The 27,017-nt window shown below is 44.9% G+C and overlaps 1 protein-coding gene across 4 annotated transcripts in view; it reads left to right on the top strand.

Moving 5' to 3' along the window:
* The window catches only part of ARID1B (AT-rich interaction domain 1B), a 1,170,625-nt gene that overhangs the window by 1,032,086 nt on the left and 111,522 nt on the right, over positions 1-27,017 (top strand). For 3 of the 4 annotated variants that reach the window (XM_069607734.1, XM_069607732.1, XM_069607735.1), the window contains one exon: positions 23,806-23,915. In XM_069607734.1, the coding sequence (XP_069463835.1) occupies positions 23,806-23,915 (110 nt within the window). Of the gene's footprint in view, positions 1-23,805; positions 23,916-24,957; positions 25,117-27,017 lie in introns of all 4 variants that reach the window. The other variant, XM_069607733.1, reaches the window with a different exon arrangement.

The following is a 27,017-nucleotide window of genomic DNA, read 5'->3' as shown; positions in this document are numbered from 1 at the left end:
TCTAGTTTTCAATTTAGGCTTGAGGGTTTGTTGATTTAAGAGATCACCACCCTGGAAATATGGAATTTTGGACAAATGGGAGGTTGTCAGACAAGGAACTGAAAGAAAAAGAAAAGGTAAGTATAATGACGGTTTAAGGTTCTGGAACGGTCTGACATTTTCACTGAAAGTTTGATGGGCGCAGGATTATTTTAACACTGGCACAGAAGTCCAGTGTTAGGTGCAGGTATACAGAATATATCTTCAACATATAGAAAGTCTGTGGGAAATTTCAAACATTGTTGGAAATATTTGAAGCTCGTCATTGGATTGTGTTCCAATGAGCAGAAGCCAGGAGTGAGGAAAGCACACTTCAAATTAGTTTAATCAAATATTCGAACGACGGGCAGCTTAGATAGAGCCCATGACTTGGCTCACCTTACATGTGCCTGCCCCTTCTCCTAGACAGTAAAACATCAGAAAGGCAGACTATCACAACCTAAGCAATGTATTATGTGGAGAACTATAGTTTTCATTAATGTGCAGTGAGGGCATTTGATTTGTATGTGGGGACGTACAAACGTTGACAGTTAAAGGAACCCAAAGCAAGGGGACATGAAAGGGATTTACCCCTAAAGAAGCCATTTTGGTCATATAGGACGGCAGAGTAGGATCCACATCTTCTAGTTCGAAGGTGAGCAACTTGACACTTTGGTGTGCATCCGCCACTTGCTTGCTTTTTGCATTTTTTTGATGTACAGCTTCAAACTGGTGTCCAGTTTGGTTTCATTTCTAGCCATTCCTCCATTTATTTGGTAAGAAAGCTAAAATCGAAATGGAAATATATGTACTCAGAATCGCATACTTGGGACAAGAAGGGAAACCACTATTAGAATATGTGGGATAGTTTCATCAAAATGATGATACATCATGAAAGGGACAACACACAACTCTCGAGCCCTCAGTGGCCACGTGGGAAGGGACATCAAATGATCCTCAAACCAGTGGCTGCTACAGTTTGCTTTTCAAACCAAACTTTTTGAAACCCTTAGCATGTTAATAAACATTGCTTGAGGAACAGCACCAACAGCAAACTATTAAAACGTGCAAATGCTCTGATGGCATACTGACTTTTAAAAGCTCAGCAATGGTATGGGTTAAGACAGTGGGGGTTACAGATCGACCCACAATGGATACTGGCACTAACATAAGTGAAGCAGTTGTTACATCAAAATGATTATGGGTATTCTAATCCAGACCTTCAGGTTCCAGGGTGTGATTTTGCCACTGCACCATACTTTTCCTGACCAATCTGTATGGTGTAATAATGTGATTCATATTGGTCTTCCTTGAGGGAAGCCTGGATTACAGCTAGATCTCCTGGCCCTAAGTGGTGTTAACGCATATGAGGGTGTGGGAGAGGGGTAAAAAAAAAGGGGCGGGGGGGTGCAGGAAGTCTCCCTCAGCCTTTTGCTGCAAAAAAGTGCAAACATTGGTTTTAAAAATTCCCATTATAGTGGTGTTCGGTTAGTCTGTCTTCGGGCAAATAAAATGATGTGCTCAAGATGGAACAATTTTGGTAAAATGGTGAAGCCAGAATTAGAATCCACACCTTCAGTTTCTAAAGTCTGCACTTTAGCCACTAAACCATATCCCCCTTCCTTCATCAGTAATTTTTGTTTAATGAAGCTTGTTAAACTGATACTTATTTTTAAGTATTTCCACATTGGACTGATAAGTAAACGGAGGCCTGAGAGAGATTATTTCCCCAAGATCTTACAGCTTTGCTCAAGTGGAATAGTCGTCAATAGAACCCACATCTTCTGATTCCCAAATAGAAAATGTCATTTTTCTTCTTCCGATTCTTCATCTCCCTGCACCTTTTTTTGTCCTCTGATTCGACCAGTTTCCTTTATTTACCTGTGCTTGTGGACAGTAGGGCAGTGTGAAAGGATGGTTGACATGAGCTTATGGTAGTAAGGACAAAGGTTGGCACCATCTGTGCAAATTGGTTTCTGGATGGAGGCCAAGGAATGGCCTGTGTAGGCAGATATGATATGCATGTGTCTGGCGGGGTTGGGATGTGCTTTTGGGGCTGTGGCTAGAATGTGGTGCTATGCCTGTATGAGGTTGGCAAATGAAGTGAGAGCAGAGAACTGTCTGTTATGGAGTAAGAGGAGTATGGGAATGTCAGTGGGGGTGGTTATTTGAATTTAGAATAGGGATGTCAGTATGACAGTTCCTGATGTATGGGGAATATCCCTTCTGAGGGGTGGGGTGGAGCTGTAAGATGTCCTCTCTGATTTGTAATTATTGCTGATCTTGATTTATTAATACTGCATAACATCAAGTTTGCTAATTCCAATTAAATTGATCGTTATTGTAAATTCTTGTACCTGCTCAAACATATTGTTTACCCTGCCTGATATTCGTTGCTAATGCCCACTGAGGTCAATATTGCAAATCCCCTGCCTGTTATTATTTTTGGCTTCTTTTTGCAGAAAATAACTCGCCTGAATTGAAGCTAGAGATGGTATGGGATGCATTTAAGGTGGTGGTAAGAGCAGAGCTCATTCGGATGAAGGCCCAATTGAAAAACAGTGGAGAAACCTACAGAACGAACTAGAGGGTCAGCTGCAAGACACCATGAAGGGCTTAGCGACGCAGCAGACAAAAGCATTGTAAAAGACGTTAAAACACATTAGTTGGCAGCTAAACCCAATTCGGTCAAAATGGGAAGAGAAGGCCTTACTATATGCAGAACAAAAATGCTATATTGGAGCGAACAAAGTAGGCCATATACTAGCAAGATGGCTCAGAAGTAGAACAGCAGCATAAACTATGTTACTTATGTAAATTCGGCAGGGAACTGATGTCACTCAAGCAGAAGCAATCCGAGGTCTTGGTGGAATACTATGATACGTATACACCTCAGATGGACCGGACACAGACTTACAAGGGGAATATCTAGGCAATGTGCCACAGATTGCGACTATGGAATGGGAATAGTTGGAGGGGGAGATTTGGGAGGACGAGGTAGCAGGGCTATCGAAGACCCTACCGCTCAACAAAGCCCTGGGTCCGTATGGGTACCCAACCATCTTCTACAAGAAATTTAAATTCACAATTTTTCCTCTAGTTAGCAAAATTTCGTAATTCCTTCAGGTTCACAAGGACGATTACCCCATCAATCGAAGAGGCAGAAGTAGCAGTATTCCCAAAACCTACCAAGGATCCTACTCACTGTGGATCATGCAGACCAATAGCGCTGATATAGATGCAAAGATCTATATCAAAATTCTAGCGAAGAGGCTGTCATACTTCTGGGAAGTCTGGGTTTATCCCCGAGAGGCAGACACTTCTGCCATCTTGTAGAGAAGACCTCGTTTGTGAAAGACACGTCAATGAGTTTGCTAGACCCTGAGAAGTCATTTGACCGAGTTGAGTGGTCACTTCTTTTCATTTATTGTGTGCAAATGATACAGGCTAATTATCAATCCCCGTCTATAAGGTTATCAATCAAAGGGAATCTTTCTAGGCACATTTTTGTAACGAGGAATTAAACCGGAATGCCCCCTCACCTCTACTATTTGCTTTGTTTGGCGCCCTTACTGGCTAGTATTTGCGGTGCAGAAACAATTAAAGGGATAACCTTTGGGGCATGGAGGGAGATCACCAAAAAAGGTGTACTCTGATGATATGCTACTAAACACTAACTGACCCAGCGTCATCATTGGATGGATTAATACAGGAAATGGGGATATTTTGGAAGATCTCAGGGCTCACAATAAACATGCAAATGTCCCAAATTTTAAATGTATCAATACAACGTGCTCAAGTAGAGCAGATTCAAACGGGCTCCCCATCTCGATGGGAACAAGGAGGCCTCAAGTATCTGGGAATTACCTTAGCAAAAATTCTGGGTCTATTGTATGAGGTGAACTAACCACACATGCTCCTCAGAGTTAAGTCGGACCTGCAGAGATGGCTCGGGGGGGATTTTCACGCTTAAAATGGTGGTCCTACCGAGGATTCTCTACTATTTTCAGGTGCCACCCATTCCCAGGTCCTTCTTCAAATCTCGAAATAAATGCTGTGGGCTTTCATATGGGAAAATGAACAACCCTGGATTGCGATGAAAACTTTAATGGCGCCCAGGAACAAAGGGAGGCTCGGACTACCGAACTTCCTCAAATATTACAAAGCAGCTAAATTGATTGTGATCGGGGAGTGATTTACTGTGTACACCTCCAAGATCTAGGTGATGATGGACAGGGCAGTTTCAGAAACCCCACTGTCGGGGGGGGGGGGGGGGGGGGGGTTTGTGGTTGAAAACCTCATAGACCAGCGAAGGTGCATGTCATTGCATAGTGAATCTATTGCCCGAGATATGGGATTCCCTATTAGCAAATGGAGACCGGTCGATAAGACCAACCCCGTTCACACACCTATTTTATAACCCGTAATTCTCCCCTGTGGCAAGAACCGGGTGCCTTCAAGAAATGGCAACGTGCCGAATAACTCAAGATAGGAGACTTGGTCCAGGGTCAGGACGTTAAAACGTTTGAGACATGTAAGCAACATTTGGGTTTAGACACGGGGGAGAGGGTAAGATATTATCAACTATGACACTGGATATCACACCTTAGGATAAAGATAGCAGTCACCAGACCATTAACTCTGTTTGAAAAATGTATCACAACACACTCTGGTGTAATGGAAAAGGTGTGTGCTTTATGGGTTCCAGGTAACAATCCACCTTCCAAGACACAAATGAAGACATATATGATTAGCCACATATCAGCATGGTTGGCAATATCGCAGAAATGGAAACAAGAGCATTCCTTGACAGACTGGCTCCAAAAACATTGTAATTGGATATCCCTGTAGTGGGTAACGTATGGTCTGCAAGAATACCAGATGGCTTTCAGAAAAGATTGCTGGTTAGTTCTAGCCTATCTGCAGAATGACTTTATGGCCCAATTGTGCCCACACAGGATGCGTATTCTGGACATTGTGAAACATTCTGGAAACGGTGAAGTGTGGACAGTGAACGACGGACAAGATCTTCGGCAAACGACAGAGGGGCAAGGAAGAATGAGGGAAGGGAAAGGGGCTACGGGGGAAGTTTGTTATACTGTTGACACTGCAAAATACCAATCTTGTTTTTAAAACGAATTAAAATAGTAAAGGACCCTTGTTCCTAGTCTGGCCAAAGTCACTCTTGCTAATCCTGTTTTAAATCACTATTTTTTCTTATTAGAGGCACTGATGTTAGTCTTTCTTGCTAATGTCCTTGAGAAAATGAGCTTGAAAGGTAGTGCTGGGTCCCTCCATTAAAAAATAATATTCGAGCAGAGAAATCTTGAGAAACACAAACAGTATTAAAATGGTTATGCTCACTTGCTCGGTGAACCTCACTTCATCTTAAAATGGATAATATTAAAGTATGTAAATATGTTTAAGTGCTTTGGATAAAAGAGCTATATAAATAACCAGTTATTTGAAATTATTTATAAACGCGCTCCAAATGAAACCAATAGTATCTGGGCGTGGGTGTATCGAGCGGTGACCAAGTCTACCGTCTAAGGTAAATAACATCAGTTCAGAAACATGGCAATCAAAACAACCAGATGACTAGTTTTTCCAATTAGCAGAAGAAATAGGTCTTCAAGACCTTCCGATATGCGGTTAGAGTTTTTTGTTCTCAAATATCCCTCGGGAGACCGTTCCAGAGCTTTGGGCCATAGACTCCGAACCGTCAATCCCCTTTAGATAGGTATCTCAATCGCGGAACTTGCAGCAGCATCTTTACGCAGGAGCGTAACTGGCGCCCTGGAATGTCAATTTTAATTTTTTTTAAGTAAGATAGCTAGGTGCCAGCTGTTTCACACATTTAAAGATAATGCAAAGAATTTTGAAATCTGTGTTCCTTCACAGCCAGCCATGTAGTGACCGCCTTAAATTAGAAATGGGGGATGATTTTGCCACCTCAAAAACGAGTCTCACTGCCGCATTTTGAGCTACTTGTCTCTCGGATTTGGGTGGATGGGATTCCTGTCAACAAGGAATGACCATAATCCAGTTGTGAGTTTGTAAGGGTCCCCACGACTGTTGCTCAATCTCTATCTGCTATGAACGGCAGGATCTGTCTTTACATCCGCACGGTATAAAACACAGACCTGCGCTTTACTCCCTGTATCCTCTTCAGTTACAACCCACATTTTTTATATTGGGGCGAAATCCAGGTGTGACCCTAGAAACCATGATGATGGAAAACACTTGTTATGTTGCAATTGGTGTTTAGAACCAAACAGTGCTACCTCTGTCTTATTAGCATTTAACAACAACTGATTTGCACACATACATGCTTGCACTTCCTTTAGGCAGCATTCCACCAGTTCAAACGACCTCTCCACTCTCACAAATACTTGAGTGTCGTCAGCATACAAGTGGAATTTAACTTGATGTCTCTTGAAGATGTCCATAAGGGGTTTTACATACAAGTTAAAAATGAGGGGAGAGTGAAGAACCCTGTGGCACGCCACAAGTCTGCATAAGGGGAGTCCGAGAGAAATCCTCCAAATTTGACTTTGTTCTCGCCGGTCAAGAATGACTCAAACCACTACAGGGCATGTGCAGCAACATTTCCACCTCATTATAATGTCTCAGCAGAATATTATGAACCACTGTATCGAACGTGGCAGATAAATCCAACATAATCATGAGCGATATGTCCCCCTGGTCTGCCCCCTCAAGGGGATCTTCGCAGACTCAGTAATGCTGTCTCTGCAGCGAATCCAGGTCGAAAACCTTATTGTAGAGAATCCAGTAGTTCTTCCTTTTCCACATACTCCTGTAATTGTAAGGTTACTATTTTCTCAAGGATTTTCCAGGCCAGGGCAATCCTGCCACTGCCGATAATTCTGCAGATTCAAGGGATCTAAATTTGCTGTCGTCAGGAGTTGAGTAACCACTGTCTTTTTCAGGATTGCTGGTACAATGCCTGTAGTATTTGTTTACAAAATCCGTTATGAAAGGTGAGATGTCCAATGCCAGTCGTTTTGCTACTGTAGGGGAGGACTGGCCGCGAGGCCCTCCTCACCTACAGCTTTCTCCCCAGGTGAGGACCATGACTCAGTGGGCGCCCCCTCATGCCACCCGGGCCCAGGTGGAGGAGGATTCACCCGCCGACGACATTGCCCACACGTATCCTTTTGCTTGCATTTAGTTAGGCCTAGACGCCATCTTGTCTAGCAAACATGGCGTGAGTTCAGCACACTATAAAGAGGCCCCCACCTTTGGAGGGCCTTTCATGCATCTCTGCCGCCTCAGCAGCCCTGGCAGATCCGCTGCGAGCGCGTTCCCATGAGAAAGTCGGAGATGAACTAAACCCGAGACGCCAACACGGCAACATTATAGTAGTAACAATGTGATATTGCACCCCGTATGACCCGGACCGCAAGGCCGGGGTAGCGAGGAAAAAAGCTGAAGCATCACTATCTGAAGAAGGTAGAAAACAATTCAAGTATTGGTATTAATGAACTACCTCTGTTTAAAATGTGAATAAGCCATAAAAATGTAACGTTATATGATATCCCTCCAGGTCTGGACTAGTGCTGCTATAACCACGGAGAAAGATGTTGACCAAACGTATAACCTCTATCTGTAAAAGTGTTTTTTCCATAGTATGTAGAAACTGGAACTCATATATGTTTTCTGAATCACCCAAAGCGGCGAGCATCAATCTCTGTAGGCCATAACCTAGATATCCCTCGTATAACGTCTAATGTACATACAATACGCACACAATGTAGTGAACGTAATGTTAGGTAATGGAAAGGTACTGGAACCGACTGTCTTAAAGAAATGTGTAACGAAATTGAAATATATATGTGTGTCTAAATAACGTCAAAATAAGGCAGAACAGTATAAAACTTCTGCATTCACTGATCAGCAACGCACGAGGAAAATACCTTTGTGGATATGCAAGGCCATTCCCTCTCCCACCCTACCAAGCCTGCCAGATAAAAAAGCTAAGACTTGTGCCGCGCTCCCTCACCTCCCCCAACCAAGCTGGCGTTACTTCAGAGAGTCAGAGGCCCCGGCGCCGCAACCAAGGCCACAGCCCACCACCTGTGTTATTTACAGCACGGTAATAAACCCACGGATGAACCCACTGATCTACCAGCACCCTTTCATAAATCCCACGAACCCCCCAAGAATCCTGACCCCGTGTAAGGACGACCCCCATCATTGAGACAAGACACAGAGACCCATCTATATAATAACTTCTAACGCAGCAGACAGACATGTATCATTCGGCCCAGGCCCCAGAGCCCCGTCCTGCGACCTAAAATACCGGTCAATAGGACACAGGTAAATCTCACCCCAACCGATAACCACCAGACCTCTCACGAGGTGCATTCCTCATGTGTTGCGTTTATTTTATAAGATAAGCTACAGAGCGATTTATTAGTGAACGTAAATGTCATTTTCTGAATAACCGCAAGGTGCATGGCCTAGGGCAAATGAGACAGGGAAGGTATTCGTCATTGTCACAGGCTGCCCCAGCATACCAACACCGCACGGATGACCTCAAGCCGGCCTGCCAGGCCCAACCCAACCCACGAGGCTGACCAGTGACGTCGTCTTGCCAAGACCAACCACGCTGCAGCAACACCTATAGTTAGTCGACGACACCCAATCCCAATTAACTTGTGCCCCCTATAGTGTTTAGGTGTTGATGACGTTTTTTGTATTAGAAATACGCCTGTCTTTGCTATTGTCAGACAGAGCGCTCTCGGAGGTTGCAGAGTTCTTTGCATGCCTTATTCTTGGATAAACTCCCATTTACGCTCACCCGCACTCTGTCTTGGCCTTATTCCCACTACGGGAGAGTCCTTTATTGTCTCTCATTGCGGGGAGGATCGTGCTGAATTGGGGGCACTTCCTTTCAGTGGTGACCCCGACGTGATATCCCCAAACTGTTTTTCCTAACTCCTTCTTAACGACCCCCTTGTGGCACGAGAATCTCCGGTCGAGAAGGGATACGCACGGCGAGCCGTCTCCGGGAGGCCGCCCGCCAACGGCGACCGGCACAATAAGAAGTGCGCACTCAATGAGAAAGGGTACGGGATCCCGATTGGAAAAAAATCCCCTTTGAGTGCCGCTCGCCGGAGCCAGGGGCTGACCGTTGAGTTACCGGTGACGCCGCCTGGACGGACCCAGTTTCGGAGAGTATCGGTTCAAGACGGGCACGTGAGTACCGAGTGCGAGTGATCGTCAAAGGGAAAAGAAGGGGAATTGGGAATAGAGGAACGGGGAAAGGTAGAGGAGGAGAATTGCGGGGGTCTACTAAAGACGGGTCTTGAAACTCTCTTTATTCTTTCTTTTGCATATGGCCATTAGGAGTAAGAAATAAGTGACGTGGTAGAAGTGACGGGAACCTAGCTCCGAAAGGGGGTGGAAGGCGGCGCCGCATAGTACTATCTAGACTAGTACTGGGAATATATGAAGAAGTGAGAAATAAGTTATTGGTGTCTAGCAAAAGGAGACACCGGGAATATTTTTTAGTGATTGCGCTCTCTCTCTCTCTCTATTTCTTTTTTCCATTTCCACGGGGTAGGGGGGGGGAAAATGAGAAGGGTATAAAGTAGCTATACTTGGGGAATAAAAAAAAAAAAAAAAGAGGGGTAGAACATCTTAAAAGGTGGGGACTCAGTAGTGGCACGTACAGACGTGAACACAGTAACCTTAGCAGGAAAACAGGGACAGCTGGCTAGGGAGGAAAAAGACAAAAGTGTGAGTGGAAAGCATTGTGAAGGGTGCGCGCACCGTACGAGTGTTAGAGACGAGCAGGTGGCCGTGAGGTGGTGTCAGAGAGTGTGGCCATAACCAGTACTTGATCAATTACAAGTGAGATCACATAAGAGTGCCTGGAAATGGGAAAGAGATGAGATATGGTGAGTGAGAAGAGATTTGTTCAGTGAATTACAGTGGGTGATAATTTTGAGAGGTCCGCTCTTGTCTGTGCCATAAAGGTATACATACGCATATTTACACCTAATCAAAAGTTACGAAGGCGAACGCGGTAGCGCTAGCAATTTAGAGGATGGGGGCTGAAACTCCCTTGTCACACATTTGTAAGAGCTTGCCAGGATATGCTGAACGCATAAATAAATATCATGATCAGTGGTTAACAGAATTGAAAGGGGAGGGGTTGCCCCAGATTTGGCCAGAAGGAGGGTCTTTTGACAAAAGCGTTCTTGATATGGTATGTACATGTATTCGCCTCAAGTATAAGGGGAAAAAATGGCAGAATAGGAAGGAGATATTAGATCTCTGGAGATTGTTTGAGGAAGTACCCCCACCTAAAGCCCCAACTCCAAATATTGATTTACCCTCCACCACAGACAATCCACTAATGATCCCGCGGGAAGAAAAGGAACAGGTAAGCACAGAACAACCTGCAGAGGTGGTTATGTTGTACCCAATGTTACCTAAACCAGCCCCTGCAGCAGGATATAGCGACCCGATTTATGTGCCTCCCCCGTCGACCAGCACACCACAGAGGCCAACTGCACCCCCACCATACGAAAACACCAGAGAGCGCGCCCAGGGAGGCACACAGAGGGTGGATATAGAGAAGTTAACGAGTGACTTAGAGTCGAGGCTTACAGTGGCAAGAGATGAACTCTCAAGAATAAAAGACATATGTGAACGCACAGCATGCGCCCCTACACAATCTGGACGCACGTCTAGAGCGTCGAGCGAAACTAGACAAATTGAGGAGGGATGGAAAAAGGGGGAAATACTGTTCAGAATTGAGGAAGAACCGACAAGAATAATAGAAGTGGGGACAGCAGAAGGAAGCATTGGAGATGTATCACGAGAAAGAGGGATCAGAGAGGATTTGTTATGTGATGTCAGAGGAGGGGTGGATGAGAGTGATAGATTGAGCATGGCAATAGGAGGAGAAGGCGAGGAGCTAGATGGTGCCTGTTCACTGGAGAGTATAGAAGATGAATGGATGGGACGACTAAGAAATAGAGTGGGGAAGATGGCGTCATTAGAGTCAGCAGTGACTAAGGAAAAGGAAGCTGCAACGGTAAAAGGGAAATTACAACTCCCATTACTCCACAGAGGGGGCAGGAGGCCAAACTATATACCGTGGGCTCAGATGGACAAGGCTAATTTAATGAAATTACTACCACAGCTGTCAGGAGGGGCAAGCAAGTGGATATATGCATTTGAGAAACATACCGCTGGTATACCGCTGGCAGTAGGCGATGTGAAAAGCCTACTAGTGTCCGCAGTAGGGGATCAGGCGGACAGAGTGTGGGCTAAAGCGGGTTTTCCAGCTGTAACTTTAGAGTGTGATCGCCATGATGGGGCTTCTTTTAACACCGTGCGAGCAAGGGTGTGGGACGCACTGCGGGAAACCTTCCCAGATACCCCTGATTTGCAGTCAGTAATGCAATGTACCATGAATGACGGGGAGGACGCTATGGATTACATTCTCCGGGTGCAGGAGATGTGGAGAGCGGAAACGGGTACGCCCTGGCACCAATCCACGTCTCTATTTTATTTTATCATTAAGAGAGGGCTCCCAAAGGAAGTGCAAAAGGCACTAGATAAAATAGCAGGTGTTGAGGCAAAAGGCTGGCCGGAGATCCAAAGCATAATAGTACACCATTGTAAACGGATCAAAGAAAGAGAGAGGGAAGTAGCACAGAAAAGGTTGGCGGACGAGGCGAAGTTGGTGCAATCAAAATTGGTGAAGGTCGCAGCAGCGGTAGCGGGACTCCCACTCATACGGGAGGGAGAGGAAGGAGAGGAGGGGCAAATAGCAATACAAGGAAGAATAGCAGCGAATTGGGCAGGACAAGGGCAACGACAGTGGACAGAGCAGGAGCAGAACGGAAGTCCAACGTGGCAAGAGTGGGCCCCAAGAGGAGGAAGAGGTGGGTACAGGGGTCGAAGAGGAGGACAAGGGTATGGAGGAATGGGAGGAAATGGGTGGCAGGGTCCCAGAGGTCCACAGGGGAGCTGTTGGAATTGTGGGAGATGGGGGCATTACTCAAGAGAATGTAGGAGCAGACAAAACAACGGGTTCCAAGAGATAGAACAATACGGACACCCCCATCCGGGAAGCCCCTACGGCCTCCCCATGGGACAATACCAGCAACCAGACAATGTAGTACAAAGAAGTAACGCACAACTGCATGGACATCAGTACCGAACACAAACCAGCCCACAGAATAATGACAATGTGCACTACACGCCTGGTAACACTTTCGCCACAGTAGCTAATGGGGCACCCGCCCCCGCACCTTACAGTGGAGTGTCAGTGGTTTCGGGGAACATTTTCGATCAAGGGGGGGCAATGAGACACCCCGCATAGGACAGCCCACAGAGAGCACTTGCGTGTCCAGTACTGTCTACGACCCACAATGCATCAGAGGAACCATTGATAGGTGCGCAGATAGGAGACAAGCAATTCATATTCATGGTGGATTCGGGAGCGGAGAAATCATGCATTAGAGAGGGCCGGTTCCCGTTATCTAATAGAACGTTAGAGACGCAGGGGTTCTCTGGGGCTGTAATTGAAGTTCCTTACACAGAGGTATTGGATGTGACAGTAGGGGGAAAAACAGTGAAAGCACCCTTACTGTACTATGAAAACTCTCCCATCAACTTACTGGGGAGAGATCTCTTGAGCAAACTAAACATGACAATATCATTCACAGGGAGCGGTATCGTATGTTCAACGCCAGGCATATGCCCCCTCCGTATATTAGCAGTAATACACGGCCACACAATCATGAAAGAGATCAGAGGGGTACCGAGAAATGAGGAGATGTTTGTCGACGCTATGAGAACATTGGCTCTCATAGTACCAGAACTAAAAAGGGTGGAGTGGAGGATCCCAGCAGAATTCCTTTTTCGTCCCGTAGCAAGCCCTGACACTGCTCTTGGGGCAATACTATCGTTGGATTTGCATGCCATACATGTATCAGTAAACAGGATATGTGTGATTGGTATTGACATGGAAGGGTGTGAGTGGCGGACAGTATTGTGTACAAATGCAAATATCCCGCTGAGAGAGCTCTCGGACGAGGAGCTATTTTCTGACACTGAGGGAGATGGTGAAGTAGTGATGGAACTGGCAATGCCCTGCGACATTGTAGTTACAGCCAGACAAACTAAGGTTGAACTAATGGCGGTAGTAGGAGCACCGCACACATTTTTTAATGAAGACATGAGTTCAGTACCCACTAACTTATGGACTAATGGCCCCCACGATGTAGGGTTGCTGCATGAAGTTCAGCCTGTGGTGATAAAAGTAAAACAGGGAGCAATACTACCCCGGGTGAAACAATATCCACTGTCGCGAGAAGCAGAAGAAGGGATCAGAGAGACAATAGAAGCACTGCTAGCACAGGGTATAATCGTGCCCTCAAACTCCCCATGCAACACATGCATTTACCCAATCAAAAAAGCGAAGGGGGGTTCATGGAGGATGATACAAGATTTACGCCCACTGAACGATGTGGTAATGAAGGAGTTCCCTCTAGTGCCGAACCCGGCGACAATACTGTGCAATATTCCAAAAGTAGCGTCACACTTCACAGTAATTGACTTAAAAAATGCATTCTTTTCGATTCCCTTAGCAGAAGAAAGCAGGTATTTGACAGCATTTACATTGGGAGGAAGGAGGTTCGAACACTGCAGACTACCACAAGGATATTGCGAGAGCCCAAGCATATTTAACAGGGTACTACATGAAGATCTGGGGAATTTGTCTGTAGAAAGCACAGTGATTCAGTACGTTGATGATTTATTGGTTTGTGCACAGGCTGAGGAAGAGTGCAGAAAGGACTCAATAACACTCTTGACATTATTGGCCAACAAAGGGTACAAGGTGGACAAAGGGAAATTGCAATACTGTCTGACAGAGGTCCTATACTTGGGTCAGTTGATATCAAAGGATGGCAAGCGAATTATACCCGACAGGGCACAAGCGATTAGAACAATTGGAGAGCCCAAAACAGTAAAAGAAATGCAGAAATTTCTGGGTATGTGTAACTATTGCCGAGCATGGATATTGGACTATGCAGCGTACACAAGGCCCTTGTTACAGGCACTGAAGGAAGCACAACAAGAACACAAACACATAGAATGGACAGAGGAAATGAACACAGCATTTAACTCACTAAAAGAGCTAATATCAAGCGCTCCAGTACTAGCAAATCCAGATTATGGGCGCGAATTTTTCTTATTTTCACACTGCAAAGGAACACTGATGACAGCAGTACTGACACAGAAAACATCTTTAGGGCACAAACCACTTGCTTACTATAGCGGCACCCTAGACGCAGTAATGCAAGGTCATTTCGCGTGCGAGCAATCCCTAGCTGCAGCAGCGTTCGCGATTGAAAAAAGTGCCACGATAGTGATGGGCTGCCCGGTGACACTGTTTGTGGAACACTCACTTTTTGCAATATTAGAGCGAACAAAGAGCACATTAACAACACAACGCGCCACAGCATATGAGATAATACTGTCCAGCGCTAACATCCATATAGTAAGATGTAAAACAGTGAACCCAGCAACATTCATCACAGAGGCATGCACCGTAGAGGACATGCAAAACCATAACTGCGCCACGTACTCAGGTGACGAAAGTGAGGATCCAGTGATTTTTGAAAATGCCCTGACCGAGGGTGAGGTGTATTTTGTGGACGGGTCAGCATCAATAGACATGGAGACAGGAGAGAAACATGTGGGTATGGCAGTTGTACGATTAGAGGAAGATGAATATGAGATACTAGTACAACACCGCCTCCCATCACACTATTCAGCGCAAGCAGCAGAACTAATAGCGCTAATAGAAGCATTGCATGCCGCCAAGGGGTGCGCAGTGACCATATATACAGATTCAGCATACATGACAACAACAGTTCACGGTGGGTTGGCCCGGTGGGGGCGGAGAGGGTTCCGACGAGCAGACGGAACGCCAGTCCAGCATGCAGAGTTATTGAAAGAGCTGATTGAGGCCCTGCAAGACCCCACGGCAGTGGCCATCGTAAAATGTCAAGCTCATACCACCAATACAGATTTTGTATCTTTGGGGAACGCGGCAGCAGACGCCGCTGCCAAAGCAGCTTCATATCTACAAAAAGGTGAAATAGGAGAGTACATGTTGCACCACACAGAGAGCCAAGAGGTCCCCACAGGATACAACATGATGTCCACACAAGAGATAATAGAGCTGCAAGAGGGAGCTAGTGCAGAGGAAAAATTGCTGTGGACTAAGAGAGGATGCAGCAAATCACCGACTGATTTATTGTGGCGACAAGAGAGTTCAGGAAAAGTGGTAATGCCAATTACGCTGTTAGAAATAGCATTTCAACAACTACACTTTCCCGCACACAACACGAAGAAACACATAATGGCAGAGATACAAGAAGATTGGTTTGCACCTTGCCTCCAGGAACACGTCACAAGGTTAGCTTTAGAATGCACGACATGTCAAATTTACAACTCAGGTATGACTTTGCGCACACTAAGGGGTACAATACCAAAACCAAGTGGCCCATTCAGAGAGCTCCACATTGATTATGTAGACATGGGAGAAAGGTGTAACGGGGCGCGATACATGATTGTGGTTGTATGTCCCTTTTCGAGGTGGGTGGAGGCAGGCCCATGTGCCCGCCCTGACGCGAAGGGCGCCGCGAAGTTCCTAGTGCGGGAAGTATTTCCGCGCTGGGGAATTTGCGACGTTATTCGCTCAGATAACGGGACACATTTTGTTAATGAATTATTTAAAGAAGTGACTACATTATTGGGAATAAAGCACAAATTATGTTCGATTTATCATCCTCAAAGTAATGGCGTCGTGGAAAAGATAAATGGCCTGTTAAAAAGCAGATTATCAAAACTTTGCTTTTCCCTTAAAAAGACTTGGATGTACTGCCTGCCTTTGGCCTTGTTTGAACTACGAAACCAGCCAAGTAAGGATCACCATTTGTCCCCGCACGAGATCGTCACGGGAAGAAGAATGCATACAGCGCATTCGCCTCTCCGTGAGCGTTCTGATGCACACAGAAGCGCAGCTATATTGGGGGAGGAGTTCACAGAATATCTGCGAAAACTGACACGGGCAGCGCGCGTAATTGCAAAGCAACTAGCCCCCCCCTCGACAAGAGAGGAGGGGAACGCGACTGAACCAGACAGGTTGCCTGAAAAACCACTACAACTAATGCCTGGTGACCTTATATATGTCAGAAGTTTTGTGCGGAGGTGGAATGCACCACGTTTCCATGGCCCCTATGAGGTAGTGTTTTGCACACCTACAGCAGTAAAGGTGAAGGGCCTGCGATATTGGGTGCATTTGACAGACGTACGTAAAGCTTACAGCGCTGCGGAAAGTGAGGCGCAGGACGAGGCACAGGCAACAGCGGACGATGAAGTTGTGCGGAATGAATGATTGGAATTTTGTGTGCTTTATGAGATGAACAGTGAGCACAATTAGCGCGCAACAAATGTCCTGGACTAAAACATGTACATATGTATATGTAAATTTTCTTTTTATTACAATTTTTGAAAGTTTTGCGTGGGGTTCCTTTTTTTCCCCTCCTGTGCTCTTTAAGATGTTTTTATTATTGTTGTTTTTAAAAATGTCATGTTTCTTATTATTTATATATATATATAGTAAGGTACGAATAATGATGATTGAAAGGCTACCTTGTCTGTCAACACACCCCCTCCCTCACCCAACCCTATATTTTATCACCGAAACGTTACAACGTGGAAATGCTTACATGTTTGTATTTAATGAACTCTTGTGTCTCAAACAGGATTTATCATGGCATCGAATGGGCAGCCTGCAACTAATAGATATGTTAGATTTAGAGAAATGTTAGTGGCTAGATTAACGTATTCATTTGAATGTGGTTTATCAATGTGTGCTATCGTGTTCTTCATCTCAATGTTTTGTCTGGTAGTACACTGGATTATAGCGTTCATCTCTACCGAGATGAACGAGGGGGGAGGGGGGAACAACACCACCCTTGCCCCTGGAACGAAAACAATTCCGACTGTAGGTATCAAAGAAGGTGATTTCTTGATCTGGGATGGATCACAGTTTGTGTGGGGATACTATACTACACCACCCACTGCTGTCCTCTCACAATCGAGAACCAAAAATGTAAATAATGACACAATGTCCCAACCTGGAACATACAACAACCACACGATCCCTCCCGCCCCAATTTCAAACAACGATCTCTTGTTTATTAAGGAGGATGGAAAAGTGATTATGATGACAGAACACAAGTCCCTACATGAAGAATTAGAAAAGGGGGGTGGGGAGGAGGAAGGGGGGCCTGGTTCTTCACCTACTATAACGAGAAGGTACAGAAGAAGGGAGAAAAGCAGGCGGAGAAGAGAGATTGGTGGGAAAGGGTATGATGAGTATTATGGACTAGGGCTAGACAAAATGGAAGACCCACGACACCCACACCAAGCAAATAAATGGTATGCAGATATGAGCACAACAGCCAAACAAACAACAAATGAGAGCTGTTATGTCTGCTCACTTATCCCCCATGCATCAGGCACACCTAAAGTATTGTTGCCACGAGAATTGCCCATTGTGGATGCCCAATGTCTCCTTCATCTCACGCTGTGTAGAATAAAGAACACTTTCCAAGCACACGATGTCTCTTTCAGAATGCTACAGAACAACAAAACGTGCTATTCGCAAGCGTCTGGAGTGATCTGTCTTAAAGAACCTTTCTTTGCAATACAAGGGACACTGTTTTCCGAAAACAAATGGAAAGACGAAGAAGTGCTGTGCAAGGCCGAAGCACTGAAAGGTGTCCAACCAGACAAGTTGCGGTGGATGGAAAGAACGTGCTTGCCAACATGGAAAGAACACATCCCTAAACTAACATGGGTAACAGCGATGGAGAAACCCTTCAAGCTACAAAGTGAAATACAAAACGAACTATGTTTCAAGGGAGAAGGAAAAATGGCAATGGGAACGAACAAGAACTGTAACAAAACTCTCACCATCCCAGATATGAAAAAAGGGACAGCAGCACTAATGGACACCTACTGGGTATGCGGAAACAAGGCGTACCTGCATCTTCCCCAATCATGGAGTGGTAGCTGCTCAATGGCCACTTTGCACTCAACACTAATGGTGATTCCAGAAAGCCATATTGACAGAAGTAACATGATGAAAGAAGGCTTGAACCAGAATGCAGCTTCTCCAACTACACAAGCGCACCTTTATGTCCTGTCCTCCGGAGGGAAGGGAGAAGAGCTCTCAAGGAACAAGCGAGCCTCGAACTACATATCACAAGCATCATCTGATTTATTGGCACAGATCCCAGACAGGTATCGCCTGTTCAGCTCCGTGGAAACATTCTTTGCTTCGCTAGTATCAAGTGTCCAAGCAAGAGCAAATGCAAAATGGCTCCAGATCACACGGTGGGAACTGATCCAGTTGGCCAATGACACTGAAGAAGGGTTTAACATAATAAAGGTGGAACTACGAGCTCTGCGATTAATGACCATGCAGAACAGGTATGTTCTAGACCTGTTAACAGCAATAGATGGAGGTGTTTGCCGAAAAATAGGAAGTGCGTGCTGCACGTTCGTACCTTCCGAAGATGCAGAAAATGGGTCCCTGTCCCACGTTATTGAAGCAGTACATAACCTGGGCGAGAAGATGAAAATGGAAGGTGGAGCTGAGGATAGCTCGTGGTTCGACAATATCTTCTCTTGGGTTCCCTCATGGCTTGGAGTGACAATGAAGTTCCTGATACCAATAGTGGTGATCGTCCTTGTGATGTTCTGCCTATGCCAGGTGGGCCTCCGATGTTGTGCTAATGCAGTTCCTAACGGTGCAATGATGATGGTGACAATGGGCAACTCCGGTGGTACAATTAAAGCAACACAAGAAGTACATGTGCAGACAGGAGCAGACAACACCCCCAGGTACCAGTTAGTGCCTATGTGCCGTGATAAGTACATAGTAGATAAACTATGGCACACCACTATCAAAGAACCACGAGACGTAGAACTGGAATGGTATGAGGAGGTCTGGGTAGATCTGGAAGAAACTGGCGATTGTATATATTTAACATGTACACCAGACGAGTATGCTAGGAGAGGTGAGAGTTTAAGGGGGGTGTGCAGAGCATGGATGCCTATAAAAGGAACCCCTGCATGGGATGATGCAGTGTTAGAGGAACAAGAATGTAGAAGATTGGAAGAGCTAAAGAAATTCGTTACTTTAAGTAACGAAAGGGGGGAAATGTAGGGGAGGACTGGCCGCGAGGCCCTCCTCACCTACAGCTTTCTCCCCAGGTGAGGACCATGACTCAGTGGGCGCCCCCTCATGCCACCCGGGCCCAGGTGGAGGAGGATTCACCCGCCGACGACATTGCCCACACGTATCCTTTTGCTTGCATTTAGTTAGGCCTAGACGCCATCTTGTCTAGCAAACATGGCGTGAGTTCAGCACACTATAAAGAGGCCCCCACCTTTGGAGGGCCTTTCATGCATCTCTGCCGCCTCAGCAGCCCTGGCAGATCCGCTGCGAGCGCGTTCCCATGAGAAAGTCGGAGATGAACTAAACCCGAGACGCCAACACGGCAACATTATAGTAGTAACAATGTGATATTGCACCCCGTATGACCCGGACCGCAAGGCCGGGGTAGCGAGGAAAAAAGCTGAAGCATCACTATCTGAAGAAGGTAGAAAACAATTCAAGTATTGGTATTAATGAACTACCTCTGTTTAAAATGTGAATAAGCCATAAAAATGTAACGTTATATGATATCCCTCCAGGTCTGGACTAGTGCTGCTATAACCACGGAGAAAGATGTTGACCAAACGTATAACCTCTATCTGTAAAAGTGTTTTTTCCATAGTATGTAGAAACTGGAACTCATATATGTTTTCTGAATCACCCAAAGCGGCGAGCATCAATCTCTGTAGGCCATAACCTAGATATCCCTCGTATAACGTCTAATGTACATACAATACGCACACAATGTAGTGAACGTAATGTTAGGTAATGGAAAGGTACTGGAACCGACTGTCTTAAAGAAATGTGTAACGAAATTGAAATATATATGTGTGTCTAAATAACGTCAAAATAAGGCAGAACAGTATAAAACTTCTGCATTCACTGATCAGCAACGCACGAGGAAAATACCTTTGTGGATATGCAAGGCCATTCCCTCTCCCACCCTACCAAGCCTGCCAGATAAAAAAGCTAAGACTTGTGCCGCGCTCCCTCACCTCCCCCAACCAAGCTGGCGTTACTTCAGAGAGTCAGAGGCCCCGGCGCCGCAACCAAGGCCACAGCCCACCACCTGTGTTATTTACAGCACGGTAATAAACCCACGGATGAACCCACTGATCTACCAGCACCCTTTCATAAATCCCACGAACCCCCCAAGAATCCTGACCCCGTGTAAGGACGACCCCCATCATTGAGACAAGACACAGAGACCCATCTATATAATAACTTCTAACGCAGCAGACAGACATGTATCATTCGGCCCAGGCCCCAGAGCCCCGTCCTGCGACCTAAAATACCGGTCAATAGGACACAGGTAAATCTCACCCCAACCGATAACCACCAGACCTCTCACGAGGTGCATTCCTCATGTGTTGCGTTTATTTTATAAGATAAGCTACAGAGCGATTTATTAGTGAACGTAAATGTCATTTTCTGAATAACCGCAAGGTGCATGGCCTAGGGCAAATGAGACAGGGAAGGTATTCGTCATTGTCACAGGCTGCCCCAGCATACCAACACCGCACGGATGACCTCAAGCCGGCCTGCCAGGCCCAACCCAACCCACGAGGCTGACCAGTGACGTCGTCTTGCCAAGACCAACCACGCTGCAGCAACACCTATAGTTAGTCGACGACACCCAATCCCAATTAACTTGTGCCCCCTATAGTGTTTAGGTGTTGATGACGTTTTTTGTATTAGAAATACGCCTGTCTTTGCTATTGTCAGACAGAGCGCTCTCGGAGGTTGCAGAGTTCTTTGCATGCCTTATTCTTGGATAAACTCCCATTTACGCTCACCCGCACTCTGTCTTGGCCTTATTCCCACTACGGGAGAGTCCTTTATTGTCTCTCATTGCGGGGAGGATCGTGCTGAATTGGGGGCACTTCCTTTCACTACGCACAATGGAATTGCAAATAGGGTGTCATTGGTAGGTTTCAATTTAGAGAGCACAGAATATACAGTCTCTTCTGTAACCCTTGTGACTGTAAAGGGTTTTCGAACTAGTAAACCATCCAACTTAATAACACTACTATTGTACACTTGCTTCTCGGATTCAGTGGGTAGTGATTGTGCGATCTTTTCCCATATGAAGTAAAAAAAAAAAAAAATTTACAAAAAAGGAATTGAATGCATCACCCTGTATTTGGGAAGCTTCCAAAGCTCCTAGAGCGCAACTATGTGCCACCAAGTTTGCAATAACAGAATATAATTTGCTTGGCCTGTTTGTAGCTTGCCCAATCTTATCAATTAGGAATTTTGATTTAGCTTCGCAAATTGCCTTTCCATAGGTCTTTTGAGTAGTCTTAATCAACTCTAGAATATTTAGTTTCCCTCTTCCTCCATTTTTTTTCTCAGAGGATCTAAGCTGTTTCCTTTTTGTAAATCGTTCTTGCGAGAACCATGGATTGGACACTTTCTTAGGCTTACCTTGTTGGAAAGGGGCCACTTGTCTGCACATATTATCCATGATCTCCATCCCTTCATTAAAGAATTCGTCACAGGACAAGGAGGGATCAATGTGCTCAAAAGCGTGCTTTAGTTCATTCCCTGATATATTCAGTCAATCTTTTAATTTACGAAATTGGGTAGGCGTAGGGTTATCTTTCCCCTCATGCAGTCTTTCAATTGATACCAACCCAAACATTCTGGCATCATGGACAGACCAAGAGACCGAAAGTGTATCCAAGAAATGTATGATTTCCCCTCTATATAACAATACATCCATGCAATGGCCATGAATGTGGGAGGATGAGGTTACCAAAGATTTTATCTCATGGGCATCCAAGATCTCCAATAATTCTTTAGCCTCGGGGGAGGTCACATCCTCTAACCAGATGTTAAAATCACCCAGGCAAAGTAGTTCCTTGTGTTTGCTACCAATATTTATAAGGAACTGGTCCAGTTTTTCCAGGAATATTTTTTTGGTCCTGGTGGTCGATAACCAAACCGGATTTTAATAAATCTTAGGAAAAACCAAATACAGGCATGCCCAATCTGTGTAGCGTCGTCCCAATCTAAGACTTGTACATGAGACAGCTATAAAGGGGCTCTAATAATGACCGCCGCGGCCCCCCCCAGCAACCTGCCCCACCACCCTTCTTTGTTCTGTTTATGGTGTGTATGGAATATTCTTGGGGGACTATTAAATGAAACGTGGCCTGTGAGGTGTCAGTAAACCAGGTTTCAGTAAGAAACATACAGCCCAAGTCATGCAAATCAATAAAATCATGCATCCCCGAGGCATGCTTTGCTGCAAGGCTGGCTTTATAGGCCTCTCCTTTAGAGTGAGCATGTGGGGATTTCCCACCAACTTCTCTTCTCGCAATGCCTAATTTCCTAATTTTATCTAGCGTCCTTAGTGAAAAATGTCCATTCTTTGAGTCAAACTCCTTTAGTTTAACATTTGTAAAAACAATCATATTCCTTAAGTCCTCCAGAGATCCGTATGGTCACCCTGTAATCCCTCTGAACAACACCCTGCTCGTCTGCCTATAATATCACTGTGGCCAGCGCCTAACGTGCTGGGTTTCCTGCCGCAACCGGCCGCGAACGAGCCAAAACAGGCTTCACGTCGATGCTTCTAACGTGGCCCAATTATGGCCTGTGTCGCCTAGGTGACGCGTCAAAGCTGGTGCGCGGGCACCATACTGCTGAGAAATGTAGTCTTTACCAGCGTTCCCAAAGAATAAACATGCGGCTACAAATACAATTATTTCCGTGCTTCTCAACGTTCTTTTATTGGAAGTTATTATAAAAGGGAAATATCTCAGTGGTCTGTGGTTTCTGGGAACTATTTTATTTGGCAGAAGTTTTTACAGCACTCGTGTGTTCTGCCTGTTTTCATGTAGGACTAGTGTTGGGCTGGCCTACAGGAAAGTGTGGAGATTTCCTGGTGGCTTTTTTCACCACGGGCTTTCTCTGAGAGAACTCAGCATTTATTTAAGTTGCTGTGTGCAGCACACAAAATTAAGATGAAATTGTTGCTTGCATGGAGAAATATAGGGTCAAAAATGCAAGTCCTTTTTAGGTTCCCAGTACATTCCTGCCTAAGTCAGGCGGTCCGCTGTGGCATTATATACAGAAAATCTCTATTTTGGAAACCTTTGTTTTCATACTTGTTTTTATTTCATTTTAAAATCTTGTTTTGCCCTCCCTTTATATCACTGCAATCCAGCAGATCTACCAGAGATTTGCATCTCTGCACCCAAAAGTTGTTGACGCTGCTTTTTCTCATCCAATTTGGAGGTCCATTTTTTAGTTATTTTTGAAAATGAAGAGTGAATAAAACTTAGTGAGAACATGTGACCAACTCAACCATTTAAATGGTGCCAAAATAATTTAGCACAGGTTAATAAATACATGTGGAGAATCTTTAACATTGTTCGAAGGTTGAATTGTGCTTTACTGCATTTTGTTAGGTAGAGGTTTGCTGCCTGCCGGCCATGGTTTTAAAAAGTAAACAGCTGACTGAGAATATTGTGTTTCTTTTCTATCAGGGTCGTTGGGTCTGGCAGATTTGATGACCCCTGGTGAGTCCAAACACTCAGCGTCGCTCAAAATGGACGGCAAGGAGGACCTGCCCCTGCGCCCCCAACCCAAGTCTAAGGTATTTCCTCCGCACGTGATGTTTACTTGGCCGAGCAATGTTGCGTGCTACGCTGCAATACATTGTCTGGTGTTGGCCTAGCTTTGCTGCTTTTTTGTCTCCCTGCATGACTCCATCAGCGCACTCAGTGTTTCATGTGCGTGCGGAAAGTGCTAGTCCTTAACACGTCACACTTTGAAAGAATCTGGTATTTTCGGAGAGTGGGAGGTGGGATTTGGGAAGAGTTTATAAAGTGGGCCAGAATGGGAATTAATGCCTGGTTTCCAAACAGCCATTTCTTCTCCCTCCCTGCCTTCAGTCATGGCTTCATGGTTTTGGCGCCTCAATAACACCAGCAAAATTCAGCCTACTTATTTTTTATTATTTTTTGCTTTTTCATTATTTGATCAATAAGGTGAACAGCTTGTTTTTTGTCCCCTTCATAATGGAAGAACGATGCTTAGCATTCCATGTTGGCCTGAAGTAAAGCATGGTTGTTAATGACTTCAGCCAAGCATCGAGCAACCAGACAGAATATATTCTAATGAACAACCTTCATTCCATTTGTTTGTCTGTGGCTTTTTATAAATTTAAGATGTCCTTTTTTTAAAGCAGCAGTACTAACCAAATATCTTTCTTTGAAATTTGTTTGCTCTTCTCTTTAAATTTAATGCAAAGTTAATCTGTTTGGCCATTTCTTAAACAAGTGTTGTCTGTGGTTGAATGGCCATTTACTTTTATATTTTCTAATCCGGCCATCCTTCTTGTCATCGTAATTTGGATAAAGCAAGCTGTCGTTTTTCTTCATGAAACGCAGCATATCCATGGGTATATTTCCCAGCGATGCGAGTTGTGACTGAAATCGTTTTTTTAAATGCTAGTCTACCGCTTATTCTCGGAAGGGGGGGGTACACTTCCAAAGGAGGGCTTAAATGGTGAAACTTTGTAGATCTTTGCCAATGATCAATAGAATTTTGCTAGTGCTGCTGTTTTGAATTGGATGTATTTTTTTGAAGGAACGTTTTCCTTGCCTGTGTTATATGTTTGTATTCTTCTACCGCAGGATAGCTACAGCTCCCATGGTATATCTCAGCCCCTTACCCCAGGCCTCCTGCCAGTCCCTTCCCCAATGTCCCCCAGCTCTGCTAGCATCTCCTCCTTTCATGGAGATGAGAGTGATAGCATTAGCAGCCCTGGCTGGTCAAAGGCTCCAACAAGCCATGTAAGTGGCTCCGTTCTTTCTTTTTTTTTTTTTTTTTTTCTTTTAAATATTTTTGGGAAATTTAGTTACTGAGATATACTTTAATGCTTGCTTGTTTTTTTAAATTATTTATTTTGGATTTGTTTAGCCCTTTTCATTTATCAATGAAATCCGTACAATTAATGAAACCGTGTCCTATGTTTTGTGACTTTTTTTAATCTGCCTTTGCAGAATCTGCTGATAATTTTGATGATTAAGTTTCCTTTCTTGAGTGAAACCTACGCACACCCATAACTGTGTCCTGCACTTATTTAAATATGGAAATGTTTTGAACAGGGATGCAAATGGGGGGGGAAGAAGCTGTGACTCGCCACCACGTTAATCACATTTAGGTCTTGTTCTAAGCAATATTTCCTCATAATCTGTAGCATTTGAGTGAAGCCTTGTGTACTGTTCAATTTACAAGCTTTACAAGTGGTGCACTAGTTCTGTAGTGGGCATGCACATCACATATTATCGACGAGGGGTTGAATTAGGAATTTGAGACACTAGAAAACTCTCTAAGCTCTGATACTTTATTTCTTCAAGGTGTGCTTTCTTTACCCATCATTTCCATATTTCTCATTGAATAGAAACTAAGGTCAATTATACTCTGAAAATAAGAACTAGCCCATACTCCACATTTACTTGCCACTCAAACACTGCTGACAGCTATGGCACTAGAGTTAACCACACTGAAAAGGGTGAATGCTGGTATAGGTTTGAGACCAGCAGATCAGTTTCCTTTGGTCCCAATGTTGTATAACACACAGAGTACGACAACCACAGTCCTTTTGAACAATCCAATGTTTTAGGGGGTTCAGTTAGAAATGTCTGGTAGAAAGCGCCTCAATGGTTTGTAAAGAAAGGTGTCTTCACTATCGTGATTTTTTCGTACATTGTAGATGAAGTACACCAAAGGAGATTAGGGCACATAAGTCTGTTCTATTAGATATTAGTACCCGGCGTGGGAAAATGAGATTGTAACATGCAATCTCATTGGCCATCTCCGAGGCGTTACCCGACCGGGAATATCTCTCCCCACAACGTTCCTTCCTTCCCTGGCTGGGGGGGGGTGTGGCAAACACTCAGCCAATGAGGAGGCTCGGAACGGGGTAATCCCCGCTCAAAGCCACCACACGGCTGGAGGCTGTCATCTTCCCCCGCCGGTGGATTGAGTTAAGTGTCCCCCCACCCCCTCCCTCCAACCTCCCTCATCCAAAAAATTCCCTCATCGCCCTCCCAACCCCACTTCTTTTCTGTCAATTTCGGGAGCGGAAGCACTGGAAACACTTCTGCTCCCAGCACGTCTGCTCCCGATTCGTGACAGGCCTTCATGGAAAGGAAGGGACTACATGTAGTCCCTTCTCCCTTTCCATGGCGGCCATTTTGTTTATTTACTTGTCATTAATTTTCAATGGCTGCCATGGAAATGGAAAAATGACTTCGTTTCTCCTTCCACGGCGGCCCTTTTTTTTTTAACATTTTTTTTTTTCTGTTCCAAAAACGCCAGAGCGCTTCGGAACAGAAATAAAATGCTCTTAGTACTGCAGTATTACTGGTCGGGGTACTAATAGCAATAGGCCCCTCGCAGTGGGGGGGCATTACCACTTCAGTTAAGTCCCTTGCGGACTATGGGCACCGGGGCATTACCTGAAGTGGTAATGCCTCCATTGCTTGGGGCCTATTGCTTAAGTAGACACAACTCCAGAAAACAGAGAATGGTAATAGACAAATTTGGGCCAGAGATATAACAAAAAAAGTTACACTGGCCTTATATGGATCTTTTAAAAGGTCCTTATAATCGCTCAAAATCTTTGTGTCTGTACTGTTGGGGAAAAACTGCCTGGCCAAACTGATCTAATCAAAGCCATTACACGTTA

The sequence above is a fragment of the Ambystoma mexicanum genome, chromosome 4q (genome assembly GCF_040938575.1).
Source record: "Ambystoma mexicanum isolate Mex_15411 chromosome 4q, UKY_AmexF1_1, whole genome shotgun sequence".
Classification (NCBI taxonomy): Eukaryota; Metazoa; Chordata; class Amphibia; order Caudata; family Ambystomatidae; genus Ambystoma; species Ambystoma mexicanum.
Note: the sequence above shows the minus strand (reverse complement) of the source record. Positions and strands in the feature narration are given on the sequence as shown.